Source organism: Pseudopipra pipra, chromosome 1 (assembly GCF_036250125.1).
Source record: "Pseudopipra pipra isolate bDixPip1 chromosome 1, bDixPip1.hap1, whole genome shotgun sequence".
Lineage (NCBI taxonomy): Eukaryota > Metazoa > Chordata > Aves > Passeriformes > Pipridae > Pseudopipra > Pseudopipra pipra.
Window position 1 is genome coordinate 108,997,350 of NC_087549.1, and position 18,903 is coordinate 109,016,252.

Below are 18,903 nucleotides of genomic sequence, written 5' to 3' on the forward strand. Positions count from 1 at the left end.
ATTTCACATTACTTTTAAAGGAAAAATCAATTAATAAAGAATAAGGAGGGGCACACATTAGAATTACAAGTTGCTTAGCTGGAATTCTCTAAAGCACTTTCCAGTTGATCTTAGAAGTAGACTACCATGATTATAGGATAATGTATATGACTGCTTTTGTGACACAATTACTACTCCTGCCCCAAGGGATTTATATAAAATAGCTTCTAATAATGCTGTTCTTATCCAGCAAGCCAGAGTCATATATTAGAAGTAACAGACATTATGCCACGGAGATAATACAGATGAACAGGCATGATCTGTAGAGATAACTACTTTCAGAATGCTTCATTTACTTTGTAAGTATTATTGTAATAAAAGGGAAGAAAGTAATTAATTGACATAACACCATATTTAAGGCCCTTCAATCCCTCAGCAGTGCAGGATTAACAACTCTATGCTTATTAAAGTACTTAATATTATTTATCTTACAGTAACACCCAGAGGCCCCAACTGAGACTGAGGTCTCTCTTGAGTGGAGTACTAGAAAATCATTATCACATTAACTCACAAAAAATTCCCTTTCAAATTATTAAAAAAAAAAAAAATCCAAAGACATATGCTCAGTTTAAGCCAAATTACTATTTCTATAAGCTTTACTACATTTTTTGCTCTTTCGCTCGTCTTTATTTTTAATGCCAGAATGAAGCACAAGCATACTGGATATTTTCCTACTGACAGACAGAAGCATAGCTCAGAAACACATATGCCCTGGACCTCTCCCTGCCTTTCAGGCCATTGGGTGTAGGCACACAGATGTTCCCTCATTTTTACCTGTATAAAGAGGTTTGAGTAACTAGATTACTGTCTCTCTACCTGCTAAAGAACACAACCCCAAATCACACCCTGGCATTAGTTGGCCTGTGGGAATTCTAAATCTAACTAACAAATTGAGCTGGGACAGATTTAAGGCTCTCAAATTTCTCCCTGAGATCAAACTGCTCAGTCTTAAAATTACCAGGGAACAGGCAGAATCTGCATAAACTTCTCAGAGGCATTATTGAAACAGATGGTTCAATATAATGAGTTTCCACACAAATAATTGTATATACAAATGTTACTACAATCTGCTGTTGTAAAAATCAATGCTTTTTTCAAATTTTTTCTAACACAAATATTTTTCCAAACTTCAAAAGCTCTACTGTCATACGCTGCATAATTAACTAAGCATTATATAAGGGACTGTTATACTAACTGGCCCACTGAGACTGTCCATTATATTTCAGTTGTAAGACCTGTTGGATGAAAGCCAGCCCAACTCTCTCCAGAGAGTCTAAAAAAATAAATAATAAATAATTTTAGAAAACATTAGGTAACCATTAGTTACAAACAAAACACAAACATCCCTTAGATTACTCTGCACAAGTCAGTAAAGCTAGTTAGATTTCTTAAGAGGTAAAATGCATGACTTACCAAGTGTTTAGCAATCCATTGTATGTTGGGACAGCAGCCACAAGCCTGTTGGGGATCAAAAGTAATCTACCTGACAAGGACTCTCCTACTGCATCACCTATGGTCATAGGCACTGGGCAACCAGCACCCACCCCAGCTCTGGGGGCACCCAGTACAGGCAAAACTGGACTGTAAAAACAGTGAGCCTTTCTGTGGTTTGTTTATTTCAGTGACAGTCACAGTACAAGTTATCAACATGTCTTAACTTCTCTGCACTCAATTACCCACCCAACCAGTTTTTCCCTGATCTGTCTTATGCATCGATTACAAAAAGTTTTGGTTTGTTGCAGTGCAGCCCTCAGCAATTTAAGCAGTTCCTTGATTTCCACAGTTTAACACTGGAGTTTAATAATCTGTTCCAACAAATCATCTCCGGAAAGCATATGCTCTTAAATCCTCAATGAAGAACAGATTTTCAGTGAGATTCCTTATTTTCCTATCTCAAGGAAGGATCTTACCAGACTGCACCGCCTCACTTCTCATCCTTTCAAAAAAGAAGTTACCGCACTGGAGCTACGGTACTCCAGCTTCTATTTTCACTCAAGAAAAACAGAAAACCTAAAGCACAGTATAGCAATTCTAGTATTGTTGTAGAATTAACAAAATGAACATTTTACAGAACAAAGCAAAACACTTCGAATTTTCTTTTTACAAGTCACCTTATTTGTTATATACCTCAGAACTGTTTGTTAGGATCTAGAAGTAAATTTCACAACTGGAGATTATTCTGAAGAAAAGCAAACTTTAACAAGTTACTTACTGAAAATTCGCTACTTTTACTGATACAGGAATGTGGGGAAGTTGAGTGGCCCATTTCAGTGTAACATCTTGATAAACATTCAACATCTTATTGTGATTTCCAATTAAAGTGTTTATTGTTCCTTCTTGCACTGTTAAAAGATATAAAAGCAATTTTAGGATGAAAGACTTTTCAAAAGCCACTACTTTTCATATAGGCTTATAACATTATACTATTTTTTCTTTTCTTTTTAAGCCATTATGTGTTATAAATTAATTTAATATAATTAAAGTGTCAAAAGTTATGAAAGTTACATTGACAATGTATGACGTGATTACTTATGGACACCAATTTCAACTGCATATTACACAACACATACCACAACTTTCTAAGGTTCTAGCCAGCCATGTTTGGTAATTTTAAATATGACAAAGAAAGATTCATAATGGTTATGTTGGCGTGCCAGGACAGATATGACAAAATAACACATTGGTTAAATATCTACTACTTGTATTCTTCATTCATTTATTAACTTGTGAATACCAATTGAATGTGTATGCATTTACAGGGTTTAATTATAGTATAATTTAAATCAGAAAGTATAAAATGTGAGGATCGTCAAGATCAAATATGTAAAGACTAAAATGCTATTTAACTTCAAAATAAGACACAGTGTCAAAAATTTATCAGGTAGTTTTTGAAACATTAAAAGAGAGTAGGTATTAAGAGTCTGGAGTTCTAACCAAGTTGTTTCCACACAATATAATAACAGTAAACTTTATTTGATTTTTTTTTAAACTATCCGTAAATATCACAAGTTCCTCAAACAGAAGGTCCTCAAACAGTAGTTTTTTCTTCCAAAATCTTTCACTCTTCCATGTTTGTTGCTTTGGTAGCCTGGACACTAAACAAGTACCTCGATTTGGTAATGAGAAAATATTTAGATTCTAAAAGTTATGATACCTTACACTAAGTAACATTTGAAAATAAACTTGCCTCATTCAAAAAGAGAGCTCCAATTCACATACTTTCTACAAATCATAGAACCACAGAATCACAGAATGGCTTGGGTTGAAATGGACCTTAAAGACAACATAGTCCCATCTCCCCCTGCCATGGGCAGGGACACCTTCCACTAGACCAGCTTGCTCAAAGCCCCATCCAACCTGCTTATTCAGAAAAACATATTTATACAGTGGGAAAAGTGGAAAAAAAAAACCAAACACGACTCTTAGTTGTAAAAGTAACGAAGCTAAAGTTAAATTGAATTTTCCTTTTACAAACCTGAACAATAAGGAATGAAGCAACTCGGACTGTAATCAAGCTTTTTCATAAATCGTATTTGCCCATTATCCTTAAGGCAAAAGAAGTTTCTCTCACCAAGCACAAAAATGGAAGAAACTCCCTGATTAAATGAGACAACGCATATATCCAGTGCTTGCTCTCCGATGTTTAGAACCCAATCCACCTTCAAAAGAAGAAACATGCTCCAAAAATCAATTGACAGCTGCATATTAAAGACAATACTTTGAGAAGGCTCAGAACTAATCAAATTACGTAGAAAAGTAAAATCATTAACATAGAAAAGTAAAATCCAGATCTTTTTTTGAATGAGAGTTATCCTCTTATTCTGAGGGAAGTTGGTAGCTTTCCTTAATGTGAGTAAAGCAGCAAAAATATCTTCATTTTAAAATAGCTATGAATTGATGACTATGCAGTTCACTTAAGTACATTTAAATTTTAAAATACACATCCCATTCAAAACGGAAATGCTTTATATTTTAAGTACTAAATCTGCCTCTGTACATGTCCTTGGATATTAAGGACAAGGTTAGAGAGCAAAAGGTGACAACTTATTCTACCAATATATGTAAATGGAAAAATGGACAAAAGCTTTCCATATGTAAGCCAAACCTGCAGTCACTCATGAACACTCTTCAATCTGAAGAATGCTTGTGTATGTCATAGCTTGTTTATTTCTCCAACTACATACATTGATATAATAAGCAACTACTTATAAATCCTGTCTCCCTTATCTTTATGTTTTTAAAAATATTACTGCTTATTGACACATTTCATTGGTTTGTTTCTGCAGCTCCTCTGGAAATTTCAACTAAACACACATGCAAAAAATGCTTTTGACTTCTGCCAAGCCAGTTAAACAGAAATTTAGAATTTCTGAAGTAAAAATATATCAAAGTTCAACTGTCAGCACTTCCTATATGAACAGCATCAATCATTTTGCTTAAAGAGCATAGAATGTGTCAGCAAACATACTGACATATCTGATATATGAAATTGGAAGTGCCATCTTAAAAGTTAAAGGGAAAAAAGCCAGGCTTATTACATTTGTCTCCATCTGTGCTTTACATTTTAAATTTAAAAAAAAATGTTTCATTTGCAGCATATCTGATGATTCCAGATTTCTTATTTAAAAACTACATCTTCTCCCAGTTGAAGATGTAGGATTCAGATTGACTTATAGTTTGAAAAAATTCTACTTTTAGCCACTGCAAGGAAGATGCTCTCCCAACATTTTACTGCCATACCTGAAATACACTGAATCTAGCATTTTACATATGCAGTATATTTAGCAGACAAGCCACTCTACTCTAGGACCACGGTGAATTAAATTCTCTTCCTCTTAATAGGAGGCAGCTCAAATATTAAACAGCTTATTCATAGACACACTTAAAACAGTCACAGGAACCTCCAGAAGACCACTGAATCCACAGGTTTTTGCCAAGAAGAGTTCAGGATACCAATTATTTATGGAAACATTTCACCGCTGAGTTTTCTCTAAGTGCAAAGGATTCCCCAAGTAGAATGACATTAGTTTTCTAAGTCGAATAGAAAGTCACAATTAGACTTCTGTTAAAAACATGAGCAATAATTCAGGTGTACCTATTTATCTAATTTACTACAGTGTAGGTTCTGTATTACAAAGATGGCCTTAGAAATAGTTATTTCCAATACACAGTTCTCTCTTCCTTTCCTCTGTAGAAAAACAGCTAGTTTTAAGGCCCAACCTTAAAAAACTGAGGGCTAAAGAAACCTTAATAGAAATACACTGGAGTGTTTCCATTGCCTTTAACAGCAATTGGACCAGGTCCTTTGTCAGCAGACAATGTTTCCACCCCGTTACCTAGCATCCGTCTTTTTAACATGTATGCAGTGTTCATACAGGTCATGTAAAATAAACAGGTTTTACCACAAGCCTTTTTCCAGAGCTAAGTTTTTGCTGTTCTGTTTCTTGTCTTTCATCAGCATCTGTCGCAAATGCCAGCACTTGGTATCTGTTATAGGAAGTTTAAAAAGGTAAAAAAGTAAAACATATTTTTGTAGTTAACAGCCTTACATTAAGTAAAAAATAAAATATAATTATCATGAGTATACTCTCACAGAAAAAGCACTGACTAAAAGGATTGTTAGAAAGCCTACTGCAACATAATCGAGCATCAGCAAAGATATTAAGATTAATATCACTGTAGGATAACAGCTAAGTGTAAAGGTAGAAATTAAAACAAAAATTCAGATTTTATGTGCTAAATATATTAGAGGATAGAAACCTTGATCACGAAGACAGACGAAAGAAACCAATTTATTTTCAATTTGTGAAATTGAAATCCTAATTGAAAAAAAATTTTTTTTCCTCTTATTAAGCTTTTAAAAATCCTCCTAAACTGCCCAGAAATAGAATCTGCTATACCTAATAATGAAACCCTCAAGCACATTCATTAAGTAAACTAAGTAGTTCCAATCCAACAGACTACAGTAAACAGGCATCATTAAGTGGCACATCTAGCAAAACCTGGGAGATTTGCGGGGGTGTTATTACTTTAACTGACAACCAACCATATTAAGAAAAACTGGAAATAAAGACATTTGAACAAAAGGTATCAATGGCCATAAAAGTTGAGGACATCTATCTGTCCTCTTTACACCTATGCACACTAGGTAACCTGTAAAATACAGAAGTTTTCTACAAAAGTGAAATAAATAACAGAAAAAGACCCAACATAAACTTATCCAAAAGATAGCATTCAATTCTGCAATTCGTGGAGTGCCATCAGCTCCTAAGCTTAAACCAACACAATTCTGACTGTTCCAATTCAAGTCTAAAATAACAGAATGTATTTTTGTTTATTGTCAAAGCTATAGATTTAAAATGATGACACCAATATTCCTCACGTTTCAGATGCATGTATTGTGGTGTAGTGACAGGACAAGGAGCAATGGACATAAATTAAAACACAAGAAATTTCACCTCACCATGAGAAAGAACTTCTTTATACATTGAGGATGGCAGAGCACTGGAACAGCCCAGGGAGGTCGTGGAGTCTCCCTCTCTGCAGACATTCAAATCCCACCCGGACACATTCCTGTGTCACCTGCTTGAGGTGACCCTGCCTTGGCAAGGGGGTTGGACTAGATGACCTCTAGAGGTCCCTTCCAATCCTAAGTATTCTGTGATTCTGAAAGATTTTAGTTTCTAAAATTATTTTACTTACGGAAGTAAACTATGTACTAGTCGTAAGAGATTCAATTGCTTAAGGTAACTGTTATGACCTAGTTAATAATACTAAATAAGCTGCTTTTAGTACAATTATGTCTTTAACTGTCCCCTGTATGAACAAATCTACTTTCCTTTTTCAGTTTAACACATTTATAAGAGAAGTTGCAGATTCTGACCTAATAAACATATGGTGAAAAGAGAAAATTTTATTGATAGTCTTGAAAAGCACATTATCATTTTATTAACTAATTAGGGACTAATACAGAATTTTCAAACCAAGCTCCATTGAACAGCAATATATATTGATGTTTAAGTGCCAGTTGCCTGCATTTTCATGACAAAAAAACTCAAGCCACAGATGACCAACACAAACTTTTAATTCAGCTATCACATCAAGCACATAATCATTTAAATAAGAGGCATTTTTCTTTTAGATATTGAAAGAATTCAGAATCAACAGTCATAACAAAATGGATAATTTGAAGTTTGGTAAATTGTTCTGCTAAAAACACTGGACAGAACTGCTGTATTTTTCATTCACTACAATAAAAATAACCTCTTCTTTCCTTAGCATATCTATTTCTTCACTTTAGAAGGATTACTTAACTGTGTTCTAATGTCCTAATAGTTCAGACACACACTAGAGATTAGCACCACAGTGTCTTAACACCTGGCATTAAAGACCAATAACCAAGTGAAGAATTCCTTTAAAACTACATGTTCCTACAGGAAGGACAGCACACTTGTGAATTTCTAACAGACTGATGAAAAATTTTAGTCACATTTATTGTAAAGGTCAAGAATCTGAACATAATAAAAGTGTATGAGATGTTCACTTTAAAGGAAAAAGTGTTTCTTTATTAATTGACAACATTAATAGATTCTATTCTAATTTTATTATAAGAATATATTAGAATTTTTATTCTAATTTTTAGGAAAAATATAAATTTTATATGAAATTACTTTTACTTGCAATACATACATCTTGTCCTGTGATAAGAAAACAATATACAATATCTATAATCTGTCATCTGATCAAGTTTAAACAGCATAATGAAAAGAGTATTGCTTGAGGAATTCAGGTGACAGAACTGGTAAGTGTGAGAAAGCGTCGTGTTGGACTAACATTCCCTGGATTAGATTCCCACGGCATAATCTATAAAAACTGGCATCCTTATTTTCTTTAATATGTATGAATACATCTGAAAAAAATCCTTAAGGTACTTGTCAGTCCATTCCTCCAGCTTGATGAGATTCCTCTGAATGACAGCCCTATCCTTTTTATATTAGTCACTTCCTACAACTTGGCATTGTCTTTGAATTTCAGGACAGGCATTTTGTCCTACTGTCCAGGATGAAGATGTTAAAGATATATTGGCTCCAGTATCATCATCACTCATCTTTAGCTGCTAGTTAGAACTGTGAACAGCTACTACTCTATAAGCCTGACAGCTCTGCCACTTTTTCATCCATTTTAGTAGGTGTGGAGTTTTGTCATCACAGGTAGTAACTCCGTTCTAAACACCACCCCACCCCAGTTTACTGCTAGCCTGCTAGGCACAGAGATTCAAAAACCCTAACAGCAGACTGTGTCAGTTTTAATGGAGAAATTATATTTTATATTCCTCCCAAGTAGTCGGTATTAACTTCCATGTCATACACTCCCTTTTTTCCATCTGAACTCGGTCAGGACCTACCTGTCCAGTCAATCTGCCTTCTGCTACTTATTTTCTTAAACATCGATTTCTCAAAATGGATTGTTCTTGGTCTTTCCATGATGCAGCAGCTCTCCTAAGCCTTTCTGCCCTTCAGGGCAGCGTCTCACAGGATCCTGCCCACCACTTCCTTGAACAAACCCAACTGTTCTCTTGAAATCTACAGTCTTTAGTTCACTGTTTATCTTCCTCATTTTTCTTAGGATCAGCTCATGGTCACTGCAGCCAATATCTGCAACACTCAACAGCAGATGCTGACTATTACTTCTCCAAACATTTCCTTCTGAGTTGTGTATTCACCAAAGTGTCTTCCTAAGCCAGGTTGTCTAGCACCTCAATCAAAGGAGTTCTCCCTAATGCACCTCCAAAACCTTCCACATTGTTGAAGTCCATTATGTTGCCCTCCCAGCAGGCATTAGTCCTCTGTGAGAACATGGGCCTGCAACTGGGAGACTTCTTGTTTAAAAAACTTCTTGTTTAAAAAGGCTTTGTAGCAGACATCCACCACAATGTCCCATTTCTGAAGCATCCATCTGATTTATCTAAAGATGAATGCCTGATAAACTCCCAGCATGGTGGTTCAGTTAGAAAGCTTCTCCATAGTGAACACAAATCCCTCCTTGTCTGTCTTTCAAAACCTTTCTCATTTTTTTTTCTTTTTCTCTCTCTACTACATTTTTATCTGATTGGCCTTGCGATACATAGTCCCTGTGCTTGGAGGAAGTGGAAATGTCTTGCACAGTCTTTCCTCTACATTGTGTTCTATTTTTCTAAATAATAAACGTAATATGGTCACAAACTAAAATAGCTCACAACATTTTCATCCATTTTCCAACACCAAAAGCATAGATTAGACTGAACTGAAGCAGGGAGAAACCTGGCACTTGGGAGAAACATGACGTGCCTTGATAAGCTGGTAGACTTCACATATATACAAATAAAATAGGACCATAAAGTCCTCAGGACTCACAGTATGTTTTCCTCTATGACTGTACAGAGACAGTAATCACTCAACAACATATAATGCCTTTCCTGCAACTACCTATCACCCGCTTTTGGATACTCAAGTAGAGGCATTAAAAATTAAACATGATTACTTTCAATTTGTTAACCTATCATTACTAAATGACAGCACCAAAACACACTATAATTACTGAACATAAACACATACTTGTAACTCTCAACCTGTTGACATGAAGACACAGTAATGAAAGAATCTGTGCGAGAGCTGTAAGTCAAGGGACCAGGCAGAAGAAAACCGGGTAAAAAACGGCCAAAAGCATAGCTTTCCTGTTCAAACAACATAAGCATCCCATCCATGGACTGTATGCATATCAAATCTCGACCTAAGGAAAGCAACAGAAAGAAATACACAAAGAAAACAAAGCAGTTATTTATTTAGTTTCAATCCTAAAACTGCAAGTAAATTAAAATTGTACGCATCAGTAATCCTAACAAAAATAAGATTCATTTTCATTTATGGGAGTGTTAGTATACTATGAGGAAGAATACTAAATATTCCAACCTCAATAAAAGCTTACTTTCTAAAATAAACAAACTAGATTATGGGGGGAATAACATTCAGAATATATTAGAAGGGGGAAAAAATATTTTATTTCAAACCAAATTCCTAAGGATATAACTATTACAATTTCAGTTTAAAGAAATGTTTCAATATTTCCAAAACACCAAATTATTCTGGTTGTTAAATGCTTCCATACCTTACAAGCAGTCATAACAACTGTGGTTTAAAAATAACCTATTCTATTCTTCCAAGTCTACTGAAGCAATATAACAGAAAGTCCTACAAATATGTATTGTTGGGAAAATAATACAATGGTAATGTTTTCCACATTTTACATTAACATTTTCTGTCTTCAAGGAAAGAAAATACAAACCAGGCCTACTCTGTATTACCAGCAAGACTAAAAAATATGAAATAAAAAAAATTCAGCTTGGAGTAAATGACTTCAAGCCTCATCCATTATTCAGCAGCCTCAAGACATGACTTAAGACATGGCTTGTCATGCCTCAAGTACACCAATCTAAATTCAAAGTCTCATTGGGAAAAATTCTGAGATCAGAAGCTGATTATGCAGTTTGCACTTCATATGCAGGGTAACAATTCAAAAAAACAATATTTTTTATGCATTTAAAGAGAGCATTAATAATTGTTAATCATTAAGATTAACAATTCCTGAAGGTGATAGATGTGTCTTTACTGAATTCAGAGATAAGCACTTATCTTGCAAATGCTACGTGAAGTACTTGTAATTCAAAATGTCTATTCACCTTGATTAAAATACTCTCTTGTGTCTCAGGAATGATTCTTTATGCATGGATGACCCCAAAAAACTGTCTGTTCACTAAGTTCCACCCTCTTTTAATTAGTGTTTCCTAACAGAAGAAGGTGAAACCAAAAAAAAAAAAAAAAATAGACTAAAACTTCACTCTTAAAGTTACATAAAGGTAACAAAGACATTCAGTACCTGAAAAAACAACAAATGTACAGTGCAAAACATTGTTCATCTCCACTGCGATTCTCCACAGAAAGTTTAACTACGTAAAAATAAATAGCAGTGTAAAAGGCCAGAAGTACATCATGTTACTTGTCCATGTGATTAAAATACACAATAAAAATTTAGCTGAGGGTAAGAAGAGGAAAAAAAATGAAAGGAAAGTGAAGCACCTGGGTCCTTTCCACTTGCCCTCCTCCCTCACCCCTTTCTCAGATTTTACCATTTTCTAAAAATTTAGATCTCCCCTCCTTTCTGGATTCTGCATGTAACTCACAATATGTACTTTAAACTCTGCCGCAAATATTAACCATTTGATAAGAAGAACATTTGGAAGTACAATTCATGTTGTTAATCTGGTTGAGGCAAAGTTGAATCTTTCAGTCTCTAGTGAAAAGACAAGAGGGAGGCAGACTCTTCTCTGTGACACCCAGTTACAGGACTAAAGTCATCAGTAACAAACTGTATCACATGAAATTCTATCTGAACATAAAAATCTAATTTATTTTTTTTTTACTGTGAAGGTCATCAAACACTGGAACTCATAGTCCAGAAAGGTTGTAGACTGTCCTCCCACAGTCCTGCTGATAATACAGTGGAACACAATCCTGGGCAACTTTTAGGTGAACCTGCTTGGGAAGGGAGTGGACTAGATCATGACAAGAGAAGAATCATTCAATTCCAGCATTCAAAGAAGGCATTCTATCTTTCATCTCTGTTCCACCCCAAGGCACCTCTTGCAGATATCTGTTCCTCTAAGCTGTGAAATTTCACAGGATTTAGTCCTATCACATGCTCCTGGATCAGCAACAAGTAGAAACCATCAGAGAAACTTGGGAACTTTTGCATGGGTATGCTATCAACATTAATGACACCCAGCTTCCAATTCCCAGCAGTTGCTGACATTATTCTCACACTGCTGATACAGTCTAGAAAAAATATGAGTTAGCCAGCTGTATAAAATTATGATTACCCAGTAAAAGTTCTCTGAGAAACTTGTACAAACACTGATAACCAGTAAAAGGTGCTAGCCCACTGATTGCCACCACAGTCTCTTAGGCATGGTTACTTTAAAGTATAGTTATTGACTACTACAAATAACTAGTGGGATTTTTATTTGGCTTGCAAGAAAACAGTGCTTCATAATCCAGGTGTCTATGTGACCACAATTATTCTACATCTGTTACCTCAAAGTCACATCTGTTCACATTCAGCATTCAAAGGCATACTGAAAACCCTCTCAACACTTTACATTATCTAACTGTTCGGTTCCACTTCTATTTTACACCTTTATCAAGAATGCAACACTGAAGTCTGGGTATAAAGAATCTTCAAATCCCCTTCCACACTATGAATTCTCCTACCACCAGCAATGTGTCTGCAAAAGATCTGCAGCTGTCTGCCCTATTTCCAGAGCCTTAGCTTTCAGTATCTAACTTCAATGGAACTCCCCGGTACCTGAAACCTGAGACAAATTGATTACAGATCATCTTGAAGGTTTTTTTAGAAGGCACAGTAGAACACATTTTTACTTTGTTTTTTTTAAGGCGCTTCTTATTTTTCCTCTTCTCTTCCTTAGAAATACATAGATAAAATCAGAAGGAAAATAAACCAAGCAAGAATGAAAAATTAAATCTGTGCATAAAATGACTCAAGTCACGAAAACATTCTTACAGCAATTATGTTTAATTTTTTTCCATGTTGCTATTCAGATTTGAAAAGTTCTAAATATTGCTTGATAGAAGATCTAAAGAATAGACATTTAATTTTAAAATGAATGCCCTTACTAACACAGAAATCTTATATATTTTGTAATAGAATAAAATTTCAGGTACTCCTAGTTATATTGATAGTAGTGAGAAAACTATCTCAAGACAACTACTGATCATAACCTTTAGGGTTTAGGCTTGCCTAAAATATACAATTAAGTTGTTAATTTCTACTCTTCTGATGACAACTATAGCAGATACAACTGATATGCAGTGATACTCTCTACAACTACCCGAAAGGAGGTTGTAGCCAGGTGGGGGCTGGTCTCTTCTGCCAGGCGGCTGTCAGTAAGATAGCTCTGCCAGGGGAGGTTTAGGTTGGATATTAGGGAGAAATTCTTTACAGAGAGGGTAATCAGGCACTGGAATGGGCTGCCCAGGGAAGCGGTGGATTCTCCGTCCCTGGAGGTTTTTAAGATGAGACTGGATGTGGCACTTAGTGCCATGGTCTAGTAACCACAGCAGTAGTGGACCAAGGGTTGGACTTGATGATCTCAGAGGTCCCTTCCAACCCAGCTGATTCTATAATTCTATGATACATATCACAAGTCAAATAACAAAAAAAGTAAAAGTCATTGCAAGTGGTGAGGTGTTATTGCTTAAGTAACAAATAATAATAGCTTCTAGTCTCCTCTATATTGTAAATATTAACCTTATTCTTACCAATTTCATCACATCATGAAAGTGATGAACAGAAAAACTATAGCACCTCCGGCAATATGTATGAAGCTACATGTCATACCAAACACAGAAGCATTCATTGGTCCGTTCCAACTTGGCATACTCTGTGATTCTGTGATCTTTAACATGCATAACCCCAATCTTTGTAAAATCTCTTCAGTTTTAACAGTAGTGACATGATTGATTACGACATGACATAATACGACAAGTTCTTTAGAGCACTCCAAAGATCTCCAAGCATACTGCAGTACCAAACCATACTTGCCTAAAGAAACAAATATAGGCACATAAGACTGAATCAGCAATCACTCTTTGGGCCTTTAAAAGCACAGCGGCACTTCTCAATATACCCACCACTTTGTTCATCATATTTGTGTTGTTCCTACTCACTAATTTTCAAATTTGGATTTTAACTAGCTTGTACAAGTGGATCAAACTCCAGTTATCCAAACTATTACATGTAAAACTTAATTAAAGAAAATTAAATTGTATATGAACTCCTATTTCCCAGCTTTTTATAGGTCAACTTATTTCCTTCAGCCATTTGTTTTTAATGTGTAGCTAGTGAATGGAGTTTTATGTTTCACTTTAAGAAATGCAGTCTTCCAAAAACTCAGCCAGAAATGTCCATTTCAAAAAAGCTTATTGCAGCCAGTTGGCTTGGCCAGTGACACATTTATAAAGTGAAAATATAAACCACAGTGTTTTCTGCATATCAGATGGAATCACTTAGTGTACTCTACATAGTTTCAGCAGCTTGTGTCTCAAGAGGAATGTCCCTCAGCCAGAAAGTGTTACTTTTAAGCACTAGTCTAGCTACTGTTGTTTTGTAGTTTTGTTATTCTAGCAGAATACGAATACATTTACGTCACACTTTTAAACCACAACGTATTTTTAGAGCTAATGCAATGACAAAATGAGAGGCAGGTGGTAGTTCTTTGAAATAAGCTTCTAATTAAAGCTATTTTGGAGCTCAAGTTTTTTTGCATGTTAATGACTTCCTCTACTCTGAGCCTCCCCTCTGGCACCAAATCATTTTCATAAAAAGTACATTATGTAATCACAAGGCCTGAGCACCACGTGAAATCATGCAATGAAAACTACAGTGGGATAGACTGGAAATTAGAAAAAGCTTCATAAAGTTACATACTTTAGGAAGATGTCAAGTGAGAAAACTTTAACTGCCTTTAATGGTAATCAAAAGTTCCTCAATACAGGAGCCTAAGAGCCCCTTAATGATATGCAGGAAATGTTTTCCTAACATGATAAAAAAATTAAATCCACAATCCATTGACCAGTGAAGTGATGCACATAAACTGCATTCCCATACACTGGAAGAGAAGTTCCTGTCCTGACTTGAAATAAGCAAATATGTTTTCCTTTTACTTCATCATTGAAATTTGCCCTGGAAAATTTCTCCCAGTATAGACAACAAAGTCTCCTCTAGTTCAAACCCATTTTGGAAAATTCTACTTGCTACTGAGTTTAGCTCATTTAGCAAAACAGATCTGGGTCAACGGTGAGGAAAGGACTTCAGGAATCAGTTTTGATGAATGGAAAAACCATTAGAAAATAAGTTAGAAAATAAGTTCTTAAAACAATGTATGCCTAGTAAAAGGCAAGTCTTAGTTTACTTCCCTAACCCAACTCAGGAAGCACGTGTCAGTGTACATTCAGAAAGAACTATGAATTTACTAGCTTGGTGGTCTGGTGGCTGCTCCTTGCTTCACTACAGAAGGGATCAAAGTCCAGAATTTCAGCTGCAGGCATTCATTCTAGGCCAGAGGATCTGACAGCAGTGCCAAGGCAGTGCAACACCCTGAACAAACATAAAGGGGACAAGGAAAAATGCCCTGCATCGCTCAGTGCTAATGCAATTACTCATCCCAAATGATGCACAAAGTATACGTATGTTCCAGCTGAAACAAAGTGCTTTTTTGCTGGAATTGAAAAATCACTCCAACAGGAAGGAAATAGAGTAGTGGATAGGAAGAACTTCAAGAGAAACGAAGGAAAGTATTTCAGGAAAACACTAAATCCTTATTCTACTGATGTTAGCTTTAATTATTTTCTAATCCTTTCCAGATAATAAAGTATTGCAGTAGAACATATTCACAAGTCCCAGTACAAGAGATGCTCTCTCTGCAACAGCTCACTTCGTAACAAGCCTCCCCAGTCAAGTCACAGTAAAGCATGCAGTCAGAGATGCCATGAGAAAAAGAATATTCTTGCTTCTCTCAGCCATCAAACTGCATTCCCTCTACCTAACCTCTTGTAGATATCTGCCTGCCATAAAGCATAAAGGAGGATTTTAGATGGAAAAGGAATCTTGAACTATTAAATTATCTCCAAAGGCCAATCAGCCCTCACTGGCACAATCAATCCTTTAGAGAAATACCCTGTGATACACCCTTCTATTCTTCATTCAGTTCTTACCACAGAAGATGACATAGTTAATTATGCAACGTGGGAATGATCCCTTTAAATTTTATATTAGCCTAAGGTGGTGGAAGGACCCTCAAAACAAGAACACTAGTACGGTTCAAAGGAGCACAAAAGACTGGCATGCAGTATAGAGATCCAAAAGTATCACAGCTGCAATATACAACACACAAAAGTTCCTACAGAAAGAAACATGGCATTTGACACTGTTTAGACAGGAAAAGTAAAGTTTCCTCCCCTAAACAGATTATAATACTAAAATTTGTTTTCTACAACCTTCATATTAAGCAGAGAATTTCTTCCATGTTCAAAAGTGGATGTTTCTATCTAGTGCAAGAAATAGTCTCAGGAAAAATGTTCAGACATCTGTGAAAGCAGTATCATACAAAGTTGTTCTCCTTTTCAATACAGCAGATTCATTATAGAGGGGGGTTTGAAAAAAAGGACATTAGCCATTCATGGAAAAATGGCTGTGTAGAAAGATGTGGCCTGAATAATGACAGTTCCTGAAGATATGGTAGAACTCTTTTTCCTTAAATTCTGTTTGTTGCCATAGCTTGGTCAGTAACTATTTTTCAGGCCTTAGCAGCTGCAGAAATCTTCTTCTAAGAGTTCTGCATTCATACAGGCATTAAAATACTAGCATACACTTTTTCTAAAGCAAGAAGGAGAAATTCTAGTTTGTGAACCTTTCCAGTGTCAAACTGCCCTCATCCAAAGTTATGTAAGTTATATCATACATTATACAAATATTATAGAACACCTTACTGAACTAGCAAATCTCTCATAATCAAGTACTGTCAGCAGTTGCCCTTTCAAATCAATAATGTTTGACTGAATAGTTAGGGCACATGGATTTTTTTAGTGAACGATAAATCAAAAGCAGATCTTTCATTGAGTTCAGCTGAAGTTGAATATAGTCCCTATTTTGTAATATTTTAGGTAGATTCAAAAGTACAATAAATCTATTATCTTTAAAATTCCATTTAAGACAGACCTGCAAACTTATAACCAAGTAGAACAACATAATCCCACTGGGTTAAAACCCAGTGAAATTCCCCATCTTTTCTCCTACTTCTCCTTTTATAGTCTACTTAGACTAAGAAGCTTCATGATTCCTAAGCACTTCCCAAAGCAGTTTGATGTGTGAAGCTCTGTCTCAGGGAGAATGAGTGATTCGAAAGTTTATGGCTTAGGATTAAAGGGCAGACCAGTAAGGGTGACACTGGTGTGGGTATTTGCTAGTCTGTCTGATCAGGAGGAGGAAGATGAGGTCTTATACAGACAGCTGGAAGTAGCCTCACAGTCACAGGCCCTGGTTCTCATGGGGGACTTCAACCACCTTGCCATCTGCTGGAGGAACCACATAGTGAGGCAGGCACAAACAATACAGAAGGTTCTTGGAAAGCACTGACAATAACTTTCTCATACAGAGGGTGGAGGAGCCAATGAGGAAAGGTGTGCTGCTGGAGCTTATACTAATTAACAAGGATGGTCTGGTTGGAGAGGTGAAGGTTGGGGGCAGCTTTGCCTATAGTGACCATGAGGTCATGAAGCTTAGTATCCTGCCAGGAAGAAGCAGGGCAATGACTAGCATCACAACCCTGGCCTTCAAGAAGCTAACTTTGTCCTCTTCAGAGACCTTCTTGGAAGAATCCCATGGAAACATGTCCTAGAGGGATGAGGGGTCCAACAGAGTTGGTCAATATTCAAGGATCACTTCCTCCAGGCTCATGAACAGTGCATTCCCATGGGCAAGGAAGTGAGCAAAAGAGACAGGAGACCCGCATGGACCTTCTGTCAAAACTCAGACATAAGCAGGAGATACACGTGGTGAAAGGATGTACAGGCCACCTGGGATGAACACAGGGATATTATCAGAGTATGCAGAAATGCAACAAGGAAGGCCAAGGCCCATTTGGAACTAAATCTGGTTAAGGACATCCAGGATAACAAGAAGGACTTCTTCAAATAAATCAATAACAAAAGGAATACTAGGGAAAATGTGGGGCCCCTACTGAATGGAACAGGTACTCTTGCAACAGAGGTTGCAGAGAAGGCTGGGATACTGAACACCTTCTTTGCTACAGTCTTCATTGACAAGGCAAACTCTCAGGAATCCCTGATCCAGGGGACCAGGGAGAAGGTCTGGTTTCCCTTAGCTGAGGAGGTTTAGAGACCATTTAGTCAAAGTTGAGATCCACAAGTCCATGAGCCCTGACAGAACGTACCCACAAGCATTGAGGGAACTGGCAGGTATCATTGCTAGGCTGCTCTCAATCATCTTTGAAAAGTCATGGAAGTCAGGAGAGGTTCCTGAGGACTGAAAGAAAGCCAGTGTTACTATAGTCTTCAAAAAGGCAAGAAAGAGGATCCAGGGAACTACAGGCCAGTCAGCCTCACCTCAATTCTTGTGAAGGAGGTGGTACAGCTCATCCTGGAGGTCATCTTTAAGCATGTGGAAGACAAGGTGACCAGGAGTAGTCAGCATGGATTCATCAAAGGGAAATCACACTTAACCAACCTGATTGCCTTCTCCAACGGTATAACTAGTGGATAGATGGGGGAGAGCAGTTAATGTTGCCTATCCGGACCTAGCAAGGCTTTTGACACTATCTTCCATGGTAACCTCATAGGCAAACTCAGGAAGTGTAGGCTGGATGAGTGGATTGTGAGGTGGATTGAGAACTAACTGGATGTCAGAGCTCAGAGGGCTGTGATCAGTGGTTGAGTTTATTTGGAGACCTGTAACTAGCATTGTCCCTCAAGATTCAATACTGGGCCCAGTATTTTTTAACATATTCATGAATGACTTGGATGAAGAGGCAGATGCCTCCTCAGCAAATTCACTGACGACACAAAGCTGGAAGAAGTGGCCAATACCCAGAGTGCTGTGCAATCCTTCAGAGGGAACTTGACATGATGGAGGAATGGGCAGGGTCGAATTTTTTGAAATTGAACGGACGAGTGCAGGGTCCTGCATGTGGGGAGGAATAACCCCAGGCACCAGTATAGGCTGGGGGCTGATCTGCTG

At 36.7% G+C, this 18,903-nt stretch overlaps 1 protein-coding gene across 4 annotated transcripts in view; it reads right to left on the minus strand.

Moving 5' to 3' along the window:
• The window catches only part of BBS9 (Bardet-Biedl syndrome 9), a 280,340-nt gene that overhangs the window by 242,136 nt on the left and 19,301 nt on the right, over positions 1–18,903 (minus strand). For all 4 annotated transcript variants that reach the window (XM_064670331.1, XM_064670327.1, XM_064670315.1 and 1 more), the window contains exons 6-9: positions 9,633–9,807; positions 5,442–5,526; positions 3,515–3,698; positions 2,252–2,381 (exon numbers count right to left, since the gene is read on the minus strand). In XM_064670331.1, coding sequence (XP_064526401.1) covers positions 2,252–2,381; positions 3,515–3,698; positions 5,442–5,526; positions 9,633–9,807 — 574 coding nt within the window. The remainder of the gene's footprint in view (positions 1–2,251; positions 2,382–3,514; positions 3,699–5,441; positions 5,527–9,632; positions 9,808–18,903) is intronic.